We start from the raw sequence: 14,847 nt of genomic DNA, 5'->3' as shown, positions 1-14,847 counted from the left end.
AATGATGGCAATTTCCTTGAGTACCCGCTGCCACTGCAGACATTATTTGTCTCACAGCCGCTCGGATGAGAGCCCGGCTCTCTGTACTCACTGCACTGCACTCGCTGAGGTCCTCGATGCTGCCAGCATTCGTCGATGGCGACAAATACAAGAAATGATGCTTTGATTCTGCCTTGATTTTGTGCGGAAGTGCAATGATAGTGCAAAACGAGCCAACGTAGCCGGCGGAAATGAGGGCGCGCCAAGCAAAAGAAGCTACTGAAAACGCGGCGTACTTACCAGCGCGTGCGAACGTGTCGAGTGCAGGAGTCAAGGAGTCTGGGAGTCCTGCTGCCTGATGCAGGCTGCAGAGTCGGGGGTGCGCAGCCCCGTGAGCCGGGTAAACTTGTCGAGTTGTTAAGGGAAATACTTTGGCCAACTGTTATTGTCAGTGCTTAAATTATTTTGCGCTTAGTTTGCCATTCGCATAAATAGCAGCAGTGCAGCAACTGCTGCGCTTGTCCGCCATTCGATTGCGTGCCCATGTCCTTCTACGTGTCCATTTCCGCGTCCGTCTCCCTGTCCCGGTCCGCGTCCATGTCCGTGTCCGTGTCTGAGTCCGTTGGACAGCGAGCGTGTGTCGCGTGCGAGCAAATCCAGCCAGAGCCAGCCAGGTTGAGGCTCATTAATTTATTTATGCGAAGTGCACGTGCTACGATTTGCTCAATCGGAAGTGAAAAATTGTGTTAGCAATCGCATAGAGGCGTCAAGTTTCGGGTTATAAAGGATTCATGAAACTCAACAACGGCCAATTAGGTGGTCGAAATGTCTGCGTGGCTTTTCATTTCATTTTAATATCGACAAACACAGTGGTGTTCGTCAGCATATCGTTGCTCCAGTCCCGCATGTAGAACAGGACATCAATGCGAAAGTGCCCCGTCACCAGGAAGGCGGGTATGCTGTCCCTGTCGGGTCGCAGATTCCGCCAGTAATAGTTTCCCTGAAAGCACTCAATTGACTCGACTGACTAGTAGTCCTAAGGATCGACCACTCACCTCAGCAATGGGGCAGGCTCGCGGCATGTTCGTGTACCTGAAGACGTTCTGCACCCAAATCTGGAAGATACTTATGCCTTTGCCCTTGCCAATCAAGCTGCAGATGTTCATGTTGTACGAGAATATATTGCGGTAGCTGTTCTTGGCTTCTCTTTGCCCCACGCTGACCTTCGCCCAAACGTCCACCGTGATTGCTTGAATCAGGTCCAACGTTATGTTGATTTTCAGCTGATCTTGACTAATGCGCGCTTCGTAACCTGAGGCGTACTTGCACTCAAACGTGGTGAGGACCCTGCGAAAGTGCAACGAGTTAAAGGCCTTTGGCACACATTAATCAGATATAATTCTAAAGCAATCTCATTCAATCTTACCCTACGGCCGACAATAATTTGGGCAAACGAGGTGACTGTAACTATAAATATTACAGCTCTTGACACACGGGCCATTTTTATCTCTATTGTACCAGACTAGTTTCGACTCGTATATTTGTTTGTGAGTTTGGCAGTGATGCCACTCAAATCAGATTCAATCTATTTTCTATTTATACCCTGAACGCATTTAAAATGGGAAATCAGAGTATAATGGCTTTGTGAAAAAGTATGTAACGGGCAGAAGGAGGCGTGACAGACCCCATTAATTATATATATTCTTGATCCGGACGACGAGCTGTCCGTCCGTATGATTGCGTCCATCTCAAAAGATACGAAAGCCAGAGAGCTGAAATTTTGCATGCATACTCGTGTATATGCTTTATTTTTTCAATAAATCATCCGATAATCATGTGTATGTGTACATAAAAGAAGTGCAGAATGATTAGAATATCAGGTTGGGGGGTTCAGGGTATTTGCTAGTCGAGCAGTCTCGACTGGAGCCTTTTTACTTGTTTCATTAGTAATTATGACATTAACAATCAACGCCAATTCGAATGTGATTTCATATATCATTACCCAATCGATCAAACTAATCATGTACTAATGAGAGAATCGTTAGTACTTTATTACAAAATGCAAAAATTATATCAAAATTGGATTTAGTATAACAAAAAAGTCTCTTTTTACTAATAACCAAAATCTAATATATTCAAATTGTATACAATATATTGTCAATTGTCAATTTATACGATATATTATTATTTATCTTGTCGATAATATAAGAAAGTATGGCTGATTTGCGAATTTAAAAAGTAACCAAAATAAGAATTAATTTCGGGAGCCTTCACAGTAAATGGGATCTTTTCATATATTCGCAAATCAGCCATACTTTCTTGTTTGTTTACATAGAAAAAGGTATTCATAGAGTTCCAGAAGAAAATTTGTTCGACAATTCGGCTTCCATAGTACAATCCGTGAACTAAGTTTGGTTACATGTCAAGTGTGTCATTATATGTCAAAATGTGACATATTTTGATTCAATAAACATACTCAACTTTTAGTGACATTCTATCTCATTAGGGAGTTTATTCTTTTTATACATTTTCAATTTTTCAAACACAATACTATAATATGTTTTTTTCACTATTGGTCATACATTTTTGAAAGCCCGCAATGAAATTGAGCAAACAATTGCTCACTTATTCGCTATGAAAATGCCGTGAGCATTTTAATAGCCCGAAAATTGCAGAAAGAAGCCAGGAGAAGAAGACTGAGGAAGTGCCATCCACAGGACCTCCCTGCGAGGTTCCTAAAGAATAATGTTTTATAAAAATTTGAATGTGATTTAATTAACTAAAAAAAAAGAAAATTGCAGAAACAATTTATGAGAGCATAATAATATTGAAGGTGCTTTCAGGTTAGAGTGTGAGACGAAATATCGCTATTAACGTATTGCAAGATAACTGAGCGAGTTAAGCACAACTTTCTCGATAAATCTTTGAGCGTCATGAACTCGTGTGATTTATTGGGCAAGTGCAAGTAGCTTGACACATTGCGATAAGGCGGACAGAGAACCGGTCGTCTGCAGAAGTAGAAAATGAAACTGTCAATAGCAAAGGAAAATTCATTGACAGCTGCATTTTGAAAAAGTTTTCTCCTGAGCAACGGGCCGAGAGGCATCATGGCTGTATGCCTTGATCGTATCGTGCGGCAATTAGCATTTTGTGGCAATGTTGCACAATAATTTAACGAGCAAGCCGGCCAGCCAGCCAGGCAGCCAGTGCCACGCAGCAGGAGCCTTCAGAATAAAGCCACAAAAAAAAATGATTGCAATTGTGAGAAACGCAGCAAGAGAATGAGCAAAAAAATTTTTGTAGAAATAGAAAAAAATTATTTGATTATCCTGCGGCCATGCGCTGTCACAATTTCGCAGACTGCCCGCCGTGTCCGTGTCGGTTTCTGTGTTCCTGGCCGGGTGTCCTTCGACCATGCCGCTTACTGCCGCTTACTTCTTGCCTCTTGTCCCTTACCCCTTGCCCAGCAACATAGGCAGCAGCACGAAAACTGCCACATCAGCAAAAGTCAGTTAACTTCCGGTTTATGGTTGCAGCAGCTTATGGAGCCATTTCCGCTGGCTCGTCTTGCCCATTCATTCGGCTCAGCCAACCAGCTGGCGGTGCCCGCAGACCATTCTATTAAATCATCATTTCATTCTCTACTCTCTTCTCTCTATTTTCCTCCTTTTTTCTCCCATTTTTGGTGTGCCCCTGCAACTTCGGTCGCAGCACACCGCACTGCGCTTGCGGTAATTTTTTCCAAGTGCTTCCTTAGATTTATAATTAAGATTTGGTTAGCAGCAATAGCGGCTCTTTTTGAATTTATGTGCCGGCAAATGTTGCCCGTCTGCTGCTAGGCTGGGCTTCTGAGCTGCAGGGCTGCCTGGCTACTGGGCTACTGCAGCCGCCTCTGAGAGCCGCAATTTATCATATTTCCATCGCTGGGCTGCTGTGAACTGCGCCTGGAGTGAGCAAACTACACGGTAAACTTTACCTGTGCAATTTAATTACGCTGATAGGTGCTTACCTGTGCAGAGTGAAAAGCTACGACCATTAAACAAAATTATTACAGAAGATCGACATGGCCATTCCACTCGACACTCGCTTCTCTTACTCGTAAACCTCTGATACAAACAATTACTTGCATCGGACATTATGATTAAAAAGTTCGTTTGTGTTTAAATACAATATTTTCGATTGAAACAAAAGTCGAGCTTACCCCTTGTAATTACTGAAGCGAAAAATAGATCTCTTTGATACATTGAAATATTATATAAACAAGTAAGAATCTGAACATCTAATCATTCTGCACTTCTAGCACAAGCATCCGCCCTAACTGCACAGTAGGCAGCGACCTTGGACTGCGCTACAGTGTGGGCAATATTATGGAAATGTACTTGTTGAATAATTTTGCTTGTAATATGGCTATCTTCATAAAAGTTTCAAAGGGTTATTGTGCTCAAATTAAGTTGATATAGTATGAATTATTGAAAAAATAAGATAAACTTCTACTGCGTATGGTATACACGAGTATACATGCAAAAGTGACACTCAGTGACATACATTAAAATATTTAAAATATATTGTATCACTTTGTTATAATATTTAAGCACATAACACTAGAGTGCAAAGCCCTTTGAGTACATTGTTGAGTAGGCAGGTCTTACAAGTGCACTGTCGCAATAAGTAATATGATACATTCTCACTCTTCCGCTGAGGCAGCATACATGTGAACATATTTATACCCTGAACCCATTGAAAATGGGAAATCAGGGTATAATGGTTTTGTTGAAATGTATGTAACAGGCAAGGGGAGGCGTGGCAGACCCCACAAAGTATATATATTCTTGATCACGGCGACGAGCTGAGTCGATTTAGCCCTGTCCGTCTGTCTACCCGTCCGTCCGTCCGCAAACGTCCACACACGCGCAAACGCCTGTATATGCGTGTGTGTGTGGGTATGCGTGTGTTTATTTGTATGTGTATGTGTGTGCGTGTATTTGTTTGTATGCGTGTGTGTGTGTGCGAGTGCGTGTGGGTGTGCTAACTATTATTGAAATATCAGTTGCTTGTAGGGCTCAGGGGATCTCGTAGTCGAGCAGTCTCGACTAGAGCTTTCTTACTTGTTTTATGTAAGCTTTTATACATATACACATTCATACACATATACATTAATGCTTCTATACATACATATATACACTCATACAGTCTTACACTTACACACTTATTGATATATACGGATTATCTCAAGGACCCTAGGAGACCTTCATACAATACTTTATGGGGTCTATGATGAATCCTTCTGTCTGATACATACTTTTCCCATTTTCAATGTTAATTTACTATATGTATGTAAATGTGAAAACGAGTCTCTAATCAATTGTTTACCCTTACCTCGCCATTATGTAAGATACTTAACTATATACTAATATTAGCATAAACTTGTCCTTTATTAGCTAAAATTGAAAATATGAATGAATTGCTTTGATTACTTTGTCTATGGACATTAAAGAAATGGGAGATAGAGAGGAAGGGAGTTTCCGTTCTCTCCCTGCAATCGAATGGCGCTCAGCAAGTTAATGAGGGAAAAGTGAAGAAAAGTTCTACTCAAGTGGCATTTATCCATTTTTCACATACAGACGCGTTTTAACTCGCAGCGACAGCTGCTGCTGCTGCTGCTCCTGCTCCTGCTTCTGCTGCTGCTGCTTCTACTTTTACTGGAATAACGACGATGATTTCGTTGATTTGAATTGTGATTAAAATACAGTGTATAATTTTTTGGCACGCCTTGGCTGTCTGAGACGCCCGGAATGTGCGGCCCGACAAGTTTTTTGCCTCGTTTCACACTTTGTCTGGCTGTGGCGAACTGCAGGCTGGGATCGGGCGGCCCGGAGAAGGCAAAGAAAAATTGCAAACCGCAACTCGTGTCGACTTGCCGCTCCAGCTCGACTTGATGTTCGAATAATGAAGAGGCAAAACTTTTGCGCTAGGCATGTAATTTTTCGATGCGACAGCCGGCAGTGGTGCTGGCACCACCCACCACACCCCACCGGAAACAGTAGTTGTCATTCTTTCTGTGCATTTGTTACAAAGTTACAGCCAAAAGTAAAAAAGAAGAAGACGAAGAGGAGCAGAAAACACACCCGCAACAGCATAAAAACTTCTGTTGCTCAAGATCTCCAGTGGCTCATGCATTTCCGTAACTCCACGTAACTCCCACGGCCAGCTCCCAGCTAGGCCTAACACTTGCAACAACATAACACAACGCTCCGTCTGGACTTCAGTTCCAGTATTCCCCACATCGCCGCATAAATCACGGCGTAGGCCGCGTTATAAATGCGAACAATGACACAATTGATTGGCCAATTACGTGCGCTTCGGGGTGATTATGACGTTACGTACCGTTAGCCAGGCCACCCCCCTCTCCGCCCAGTGGTCGCGCGCACGCCTGGTCGCCGGAGGAGCTGAGCAGGGCTCCCAATTGGGGTGACCATCCGGCGTGCATGTCATGCCTGGCTAAATTTACACAATTAAATGCGTGAAATTCGTTTGAATAATTGAGCAATTTTTCTGTGCATGGAAAGGGCGCAATTTCGTATATACCTATAAAACCCGAAAATCTGTTTGCTTTAAAACCTACATGAAGTTCCATGTTGAATTTGCAACAAAGCAAGGCATTAATGTAAAGGATATTAGCAAATAACTATTCAGGGTTTCCGCATGTCCGTTTTTCTATCAATAATGAATATGAAAATTTGAAAGCTCATATTTTTTATACCCTGAACCCATTGAAAATGGGAAATCAGGGTATAATGGTTTTGTGAACGGGCAGAAGGAATCATCGCAGACCCCATTAAGTATATATATTCTTGATCAGGAGGACGAGCTGAAATTTGGCATGCATGCTCGTGTATACAATACGCAGTACGAGTTTATCATATTTTTTCGATAAATCATCCGATAACTTTTTTATCGAGAATAATCGGAAAATTGATTTTGTTTTTTCAGCCTCAATTGAACATTATTAGACCTGGAAGCTTCAGATTTACTGAAAGTTTCATTACGTCTAGAAATTAAATTTTTCGACAAATAATTTCTCCTACTATTGTATTTCCCACACTGCAGTGTAGCCCAAGTACAGTCGCTGCTTACGGCGCAGTTATGTATATGTGCATAAAATAAGTACAGAATGATTAGAATATCAGATTGGAGGGTTCAGGGTGTCTCCTAGTCGATCAGTCGATCTAAATGTTTTATGTTTGCATGTTTTAAAAAATCCAAGACCAAAAAATGTATAACTCAAAAATCAAATCAGATAATTATTTATGTTTTACAGTGTTAAAGCCACAGCCTCTGTTCATATGCACCCTGCACTAGAATATTAAAATTGAACGAACAGTTTTAGTTGCCAACCCGCTGTAAGTTCCACCCTAAGGCTAAGAGAGTAAGTAAGAGAGTAAGTACATAGCGCAAAGGTAATTACTGAGAAGCAATAGGAGTGCCGGAATGCCATTAATATAAATAGTATAATCCTAATGAATGGGAGATACAATTCCTGTTAATGGATTCTGGCATTAAAAATCATTGGCAATAACTTACATTAAGACTGATTAAATTATTAAATTAGTTATGAATTTAGTTGTCTCGTAGAAACCATTCATACACTTTACTTTTAATATCCACGCATCCAGGCCAACATTTCATTGGAGTTAATTTGTATTCGTAGGCTTTGTACGTTAAACGTGTTCATTGGAACAAGCCCTGAGCCATCGGTAGGTGAAGATACGACATCATCATCATATACATATATCATAAATCTCAATAGTGAACTAAAGTCAGTGCGAATCGTTGTGTTTTTATGGGCCAGGAAGATAGAGTTACGTTAAAGTTTAGTAGGGCCTGCGGAAGGGAAATTTACCCAGCTTTATTGCCAGTGGTCGGGGGGAGGCGAAGCCACAGCTAATTTATTTGCAGGCTCGGCCGCCTATGCGACACAGCAGAATGCAGCATCCTGGCGGACACTTCATTGTGCAGTGGCTCGTTTAAAATGCTGATTCAGTTTCATCATTAACCAGATTAATATGGCCCGGCGCTACCACTGACAGCCGCAATATGGCAGCTCGACAGCCCAGCTGCCCGGCTGCACGACTGCCCGGAGACCAAAGCCAAGCGCCGCATCTGCAGCCGGCCCTCAAATTGGTAATCGATGTCCGGGCCGGGCATGTTCTAGTCATTGCCAGTGCCGGCCAATGGCCATGTGGTCATTCTCGCTGCCACCATTATCGTTGTCGTCATTGCAGACACTTCAAGTTTATCGCATTGCAGTTTGTCGAGCGTCACGCGGCGTATGCGAAATATTTGGCCAATGAATTTTTATGTGGCCCGTGTGCAACGCGCGGAGCTTTAGATGATTATGCAACGCTGTTCCGGCTAATCGAACGGGCACTTTAATTATGCTACACAAGTCCATCGACTAAATACTATGCAAAGATTAAGCGCCTTATGACTATTATGAAGCCTCAGTATATTGAGATTATTTTGATCCTCACGTCTAAGCCGATTCAAGCCTTGCGATTGTGATTTTGAGCATTTGCGTTGACTTCTCATGCTCACTGTGCGCCGCACGGTTTACTTAGTATCTCTGGCATCAGCCGCTTGGAATTGTAATAATATTTGCCCGAAAAAGTATTTACATTTTACTCAAAGTTCCTCGGTGGGAAAGTCCTATTCCCAGCCATTCGAGCTGAGCCGGCAGTGGGAGGCTCGGTGGAGGCGGTGCAATCACAGTTTTCGACATTTTACGAAATTGTATCGGCGTCAAAGTTTTCCTTTACTTATTTGTTTGACTACTGTTTGGGTTTTACTCCTTTTTCCCTTAGCATGAAATAAGAAAACTTTTTTTATTTAAACAAATTTCAAGCGCTGGCACGCGTGGCAGTTCGCTTAAAGTTTGCCGGGAGGGCAAGCCAGTCTCTCTTCTACTGGATAAGCCTCTCAGCCTGAATAGATATATATTTTGCTTTTACACTAAATCAAGCAATAGATAGATGGAATGTAAAACGATTTTATTGACATTTAAAAAAAATTATATTTGAAATTTGCTAACAGAACAAGTAAGAAAACTCTAGTCGAGAGTGCTCGACTAGATACAACCCTGAATTAAACTAATAAAAACGCACATATAGTATGGTTAAAATTTCAATTTCGATGTATTTAAAAATATTTCAATTATATTATTTTATAGAGAACTCATTTAATTAAATATAAAAAAATTTTAAACAATAAAAAAATAACTAGCTACGCGCCCCAGATTTGAAGCCCGGTACTTCGGACGGACAGACAGACGGACAGGGCAAAATCGACTCAGCTCGTCGCCCTGATCAAGAATATATATAACCATTTTCAATGGGTTCAGGCTATAAAAATGCTTCAAAAGATGCCCAACACAAATCGTAATCAGACTTGAATTTGATCTAAGAAATGGATAGTCAAATGTACAATGGCCGAAACACGGTATTCGCATCGCTCCATCCACTCCACAGAGAGCAGACCGACAAGCCGACACGGTGAGCGACGGTGTTGCAGAGTGACAGATACATTTAGCTCGAATCGACCAATTAAATTTCACCCGCATCAATAACCATGTAAGCAGATATTTCTAAAGCGTCTGAGTGTCTAGGAAAAAGTTAAGGACGTGCACATCCGAGGCGGAAAGCCTGTGAAATGCCACATAAAATGTAAGCACGAAATTAATAGGCACGTGGTGGAGGCGACGCCGCGTTAGACTCGAAGTCGACAAGCGTGTAAATGATATAAATTCAATTTAATAAAATTGTTAAAATTGCAGCGAGCGAACTGTGAAAATGCTTTGCGCCCAGGTGAGCTGAAAGTACCTGAGAATAAGTTTCACTAAGAACCGCTCGTTCTACAATTATTTCTGTCTCTAAACTCAGCTGGGGAAACGGGAATGGGAAATACCTGTGCAAATTCCAAGACACAAAGTGAAGGTGTTCCTGCTGCTGCCTCTTTTCCTGTGCCTCTTTTGGCCTCTAGTGCCGTCGACACTTCTGTTATTGTCACGTCTAACGGCGACAATTGTTGTGTGCAGATGAAGTGAGGCGTATTCCCGCCCCTATCTCATGATAATCTCATAGTTCTCAAGACCAGCTAATAGGACTGAGAGTAATTCAATTGCGCCCGTTAACGGACAGCGGCTTAACCTAATGGCATATTTTTTATCGCGAAAGGTTATTGCTAAATGGCACTCGATAGCATATACGTGACCAAGAGCGCCAATTTGATCTGGATCTGTGGTCGAATTTAACTAATATATAAGATTGCGTCATCATTTTCTATTGCGCTGGAATAGCATATAGAAAATGAATAGAAGGTGAGGCTATCAGTCAGCAAGGCTGTCTTTCTAGTGGATCCGGTATTGAGGATAAGATTGCCTCGAAAAAAGAATCTGTGATAATTGGTACATATTATTCTGATACCTCACACAATAAAGCCAGACCTAAATTGTTCAGATTTTGCCAACGCGCTATATTATATGTATGTATTTATGTTGTAGGCATATACATATAAAGATGATAAATATGTTTAGAGTATATACATGGCTGACAACCTAAAATAAATAAAATATATTGGACATTTATATATATTTAATTGTATCTATAGCTAAAAGTCCATTTATTTTAAAGAAACTTAAAATTTGGTATAATTGACCCTTTATTTGCCGTTGACTCAAAAGCAACGCTAATGCCTCTTCAAAAATACCCTGTACACAGCTTTCAAAGCTTAATGGCCAAAAATGAGCAGATACTTTTTATACCCTGAACCCATTGAAAATGGGAAATCAGGGTATAATGGTTTTGTTAAAAGTATGTAACAGGCAGAAGGAGGCGTGGCAGACCCCACAAAGTATATATATTCTTGATCAGGGCGACAAGCTAAGTCGATTTGGCCCTGTCCGTCTGTCTGTCCGTCCGTCCGTCCGTCCGTCCGTCCGTATGTATGAACGCGTCGATTTCAGAAGATATAAGAGCTAGAGACTTCAACTTTTTTTTAAAATGTCCGTATATATCACGCGGATATCGAGTTTATCACTAAAAAACGATAACTCATTCCGATACTTTTTTATCGATAAAAAACCTTATCGAAGATCACTTAAATAATTATATCTCCTACATCTTTCAAGCTAGAGTCTCCAAATTTAAAATGTATATTAAAATGTATTTTAGACAATTTCGGTTTTTGTTAAAATTTACCCCCCACCCCTAAATCCACCCCCTCACCCTCATCTTTGTAAAAGTCGTATATCAAATACTAGAGACTTGTGATTCGGTATACACATACATTTTAACATTATAATTACGTTCTGAAAGTTTCATTACGATCGTACGTCTAGAAATTAAATTATTCAACAAATAAGTTGTCATTATATCGCCAACACTGCAGCGCAACCCAAGCGCAATCGCCTGTATATGTGAGTGTGTGTGTGTGTATGCGTGTGTTTGTTTGTATGCGTGTGTGTGTGCGTGTATTTGTATGTATGCGTGTGTGTGTGTGTGTGCGTGTGTGTTTGCTAATTATTTTTGAAATATAGTTGCTTGTAGGGTTCAGGGGATCTCGTAGTCGAGCAGTCTCGACTAGAGCTTTCTTACTTGTTAAGACTCTTCTCTCAAAAAATATATCTGGTAATGCGAAGAGAATTGCAAAGGAGAATCGGGAAAAGCGGCTCCCTTTATAGTTGTACGGTCTCCTCTAAAACAAACTTTATATTTATTGCAAATATGCTAAATCGAAAGCAAACAAAATATGGAAACAGTTAGGTAACTGCAGTCTCCTGACTTTATTACCAGCAGAAAAATCTTTTTTAAGGGACTGAGAATGAGTATTACAGAGGCGATAGCGCCCGGCTATAATGCTCTTGCTTGTATTTATATGAATCCCTTAGTTAGTACCTAACAATCCAACTCATCTTGAGCCCGATGCAAAAAGCTGGACCCACGATTGTGAAGTGGAAATGCTCCCCCCGCTCTCCAGCAGAAGATCCGAGCGGCTGCTGCGGCTGCGGTTGTCTTCATGTCTAATTTAGCGACATTTTATTGTAGTTTTCGCCGCAATCGCTTTCCATTGTTGAAATACAATTTTCTTGTCGCATTTTAGTCAAGTTATTTTATTTTATTGTAGTTGGCCACAAAATGTTTTTGGTCGAGCTCTGCTCGCTGCCTAAAAGCGGGCAAGGGCGACACACACTACGCTTGTTCCTCCCCGACCACTGCCCCCTGTTGTCTGTCGTTTGCACACTCTGGTAAATTTTGTGTGTACTTTGCGGACACACTTGGCGAGCTCATGAGGGCGCGAGAGTGGGCGAGGCCAGCTCCAGCACAAACACCCACCCACCCAACAGAGATTGTGGCTTTGTATGCACTTCTTTCATGAGGTCTGCTAAGATAGTGCAAGAATTATTGGCGAGCGATGCGGCTGCTGTGAGTGGCACCCCCACGATTCCGTATGAGTGCCGCATATGTTTTATTAAAATGAGCTCCGATTTCGCTTTCAATTCGCAGAACATTTTCCAGCATTTGGCACACTCTAGGCAGTCGTCGTCAGCTGTTCATGTGGGCCTTGCCGCTTCTTTGTTTCCTGTTCAAGTTGGTTTCATTAAAAATGCGTAAAGTTGACAAAAAGTTGTGAGCAACATTTGACTGTCATAAGTAAAACACAAAACACAAGCAGCTGCAATATTTCCTTCTGCATACCAAGGCAAATACATTTTTTATATTCCCTAAAAGGAATCCTTTAACTCAGTGGCGATGCTCAGCACAATATAACAGCTGATGTACGATAGGCATCAAGTATTATTTATATTACATTGACCTTACATAAAATAAGAAGATATATGTATGTATTTATAGGGTAAATTCTTATATATACACTGCGCGTCATCAGGTTAGCGCCCCCTTTACACTCAACCTCAAAGCTAATTAAAATCTAAACCATCAGAGCTCTATCTTTGAAATTTTTTTATATTATACTCCATTTATTTCTCTTTAAAATACAAAAAAATGGCTACTGTAACAATAAGGATTATTTTTATACCCTGAACCCATTGAAAATGGGAAATCAGGGTATAATGTTTTTGTGTAAAAGTATGTAACAGGCAGAAGGAATCATCGCAGACCCCATTAAGTATATTTATTCTTGATCAGCACGACGAGCTGACTCGATATAGCCCTGTCCGTCTGTCTGTCCGTCCGTCTGTCCGTATGAACGCCGAGATCTCAGAAGATATAAGAGCTAGAGAGCTGAAATTTTGTGTGCATACTCGTGTATACCATACGCACTACGCTTTTTATTTTTATTTGCTTTATTTTTTCGATAACTCATCCGATAACTTTTTTATCGAGAATAATCGAAAAATTGATTTTGTTTTTTGAGCCTCATCGGAGTACTATTAGACGTGGAGACTTCAGATTTACTGTGTATATACATATGATGAATACAAACATTTTGTAATTAGAGATTTTGGATACCACGCCCCCTTCGCCCCCAATTTGTAAAAAAAACGTATTTGAAGTACTAGAGACTTGTGCTTTGGAATGTACACACATTTTGACCATATAATTACGCCCTGAAAATTTAATTAAGATCGTATGTTTACAAAAGAAGTTATTCACCAAGTAAATTCTCATACTATTGCCCACACTTCAGCGCAGCCCAAGCGCAGTCGCTGCTTATTGCGCAGTTAGCAGAGCGCGGGCTTATGCATGCAGAATGGAGGGTTCAGGGTATCTCTTAGTCGAGCAGTCTCGACTAGAGTCTTTTTACTTGTTTAATAATTTTTTTTTGTAAAATGTACAAAAAATATCTAACAAAAATTTGGTCATCAGATTAGCGCCCCCTGCATTAAAATCAATTTATTTAAGCTAATGACCAAAAATAACACCGGTGTTTTAAGCTATTGTTATTTTTAAGTAATATTAGTAGTGCGTAGTGCCGCCATTGTTTAAAATTACTTCAAAAATTCGATTAAAAAGTTGTTCAATATAATTCAAGGATATGGTTGACCAAGCGTGTTCAATACCTTTGATTAACTCTGTCCTTATACTATATTGCCTTCCGGACTCATATACTTTCCTGACCAACCATCCCCAGACGTTTTCGATGATATTAAGGTCGGGTGAGTATGGTGGCCACTCCATGAGATCAACTTTTTGGCCCTGGATCCAGGACTTCACGGCATTATCGTGCTGGAAAGTACACTGCATGTTTTGAAAAATGTTTTGGAAATGTGGAAAAGCAGTTTTTAAAACGATGTTATAGTCCTGTGCGTTCATACGCGATGTCAAAAATTGAAGCTTGCATGTGCCGTAGTAAGATATTGCTCCCCAGACCATAACCCCCCCCCCCCCCCCCCCCCCCCCCCCCCCCCCCCCCCCCCACCCGGCTGTGTAACTTTCTTAATTACTCTTTGGACCGTTGATAAGCTCGCCTTAACACCGGTTTTTTCCCTAATCTTAGTGGTTGAGTCATGGGAATTCGAAGCTTCCCGAACTATTGCTCTTCTATCTGCTTGTGAAATCACTTGATTATTGCCGCCCTTATAATTTTTTCCATAGTTTTCCTTATTTTTAAGAAAATTGCCAATTGTTTTCCTGTGTCTTCCTGTTTTTTCAGCAATTTTATGGAAGGATAATCCAGAATCAAAGTATGCCTCAATCTTTGATTTTTCATCAAAAGATAAAACTGGTTTTTACCCATACTGTACATTTATTTAAAGATATTGAATACTTTGAGCTTCCCAAAAAATTTGGTGACTGTACTTGGCAAAATAAGCAAGATAACTAAAATTGCATTTGGGGGCGCTAATCTGATGAC

The 14,847-nt window shown here is 40.9% G+C and overlaps 1 protein-coding gene across 1 annotated transcript; it reads right to left on the bottom strand.

Moving 5' to 3' along the window:
• Positions 1-350: 350 nt before the first annotated feature.
• LOC108650331 (uncharacterized) lies at positions 351-1,404 on the bottom strand. Its single transcript, XM_030388928.2, has 2 exons — positions 1,035-1,404; positions 351-979 (listed from the first exon to the last, which is right to left on the bottom strand). Exons 1-2 carry the CDS (start codon positions 1,143-1,145, stop codon positions 821-823), a joined length of 270 nt encoding a protein of 89 aa, XP_030244788.2. The 5' UTR covers positions 1,146-1,404; the 3' UTR covers positions 351-820.
• Positions 1,405-14,847: the final 13,443 nt, after the last annotated feature.

This window comes from Drosophila navojoa, chromosome 4 (genome assembly GCF_054131105.1).
Source record: "Drosophila navojoa isolate 15081-1374.11 chromosome 4, UAZ_NAV_1.0, whole genome shotgun sequence".
Lineage (NCBI taxonomy): Eukaryota > Metazoa > Arthropoda > Insecta > Diptera > Drosophilidae > Drosophila > Drosophila navojoa.
This window is presented reverse-complemented; position numbering and strand designations above follow the sequence as displayed.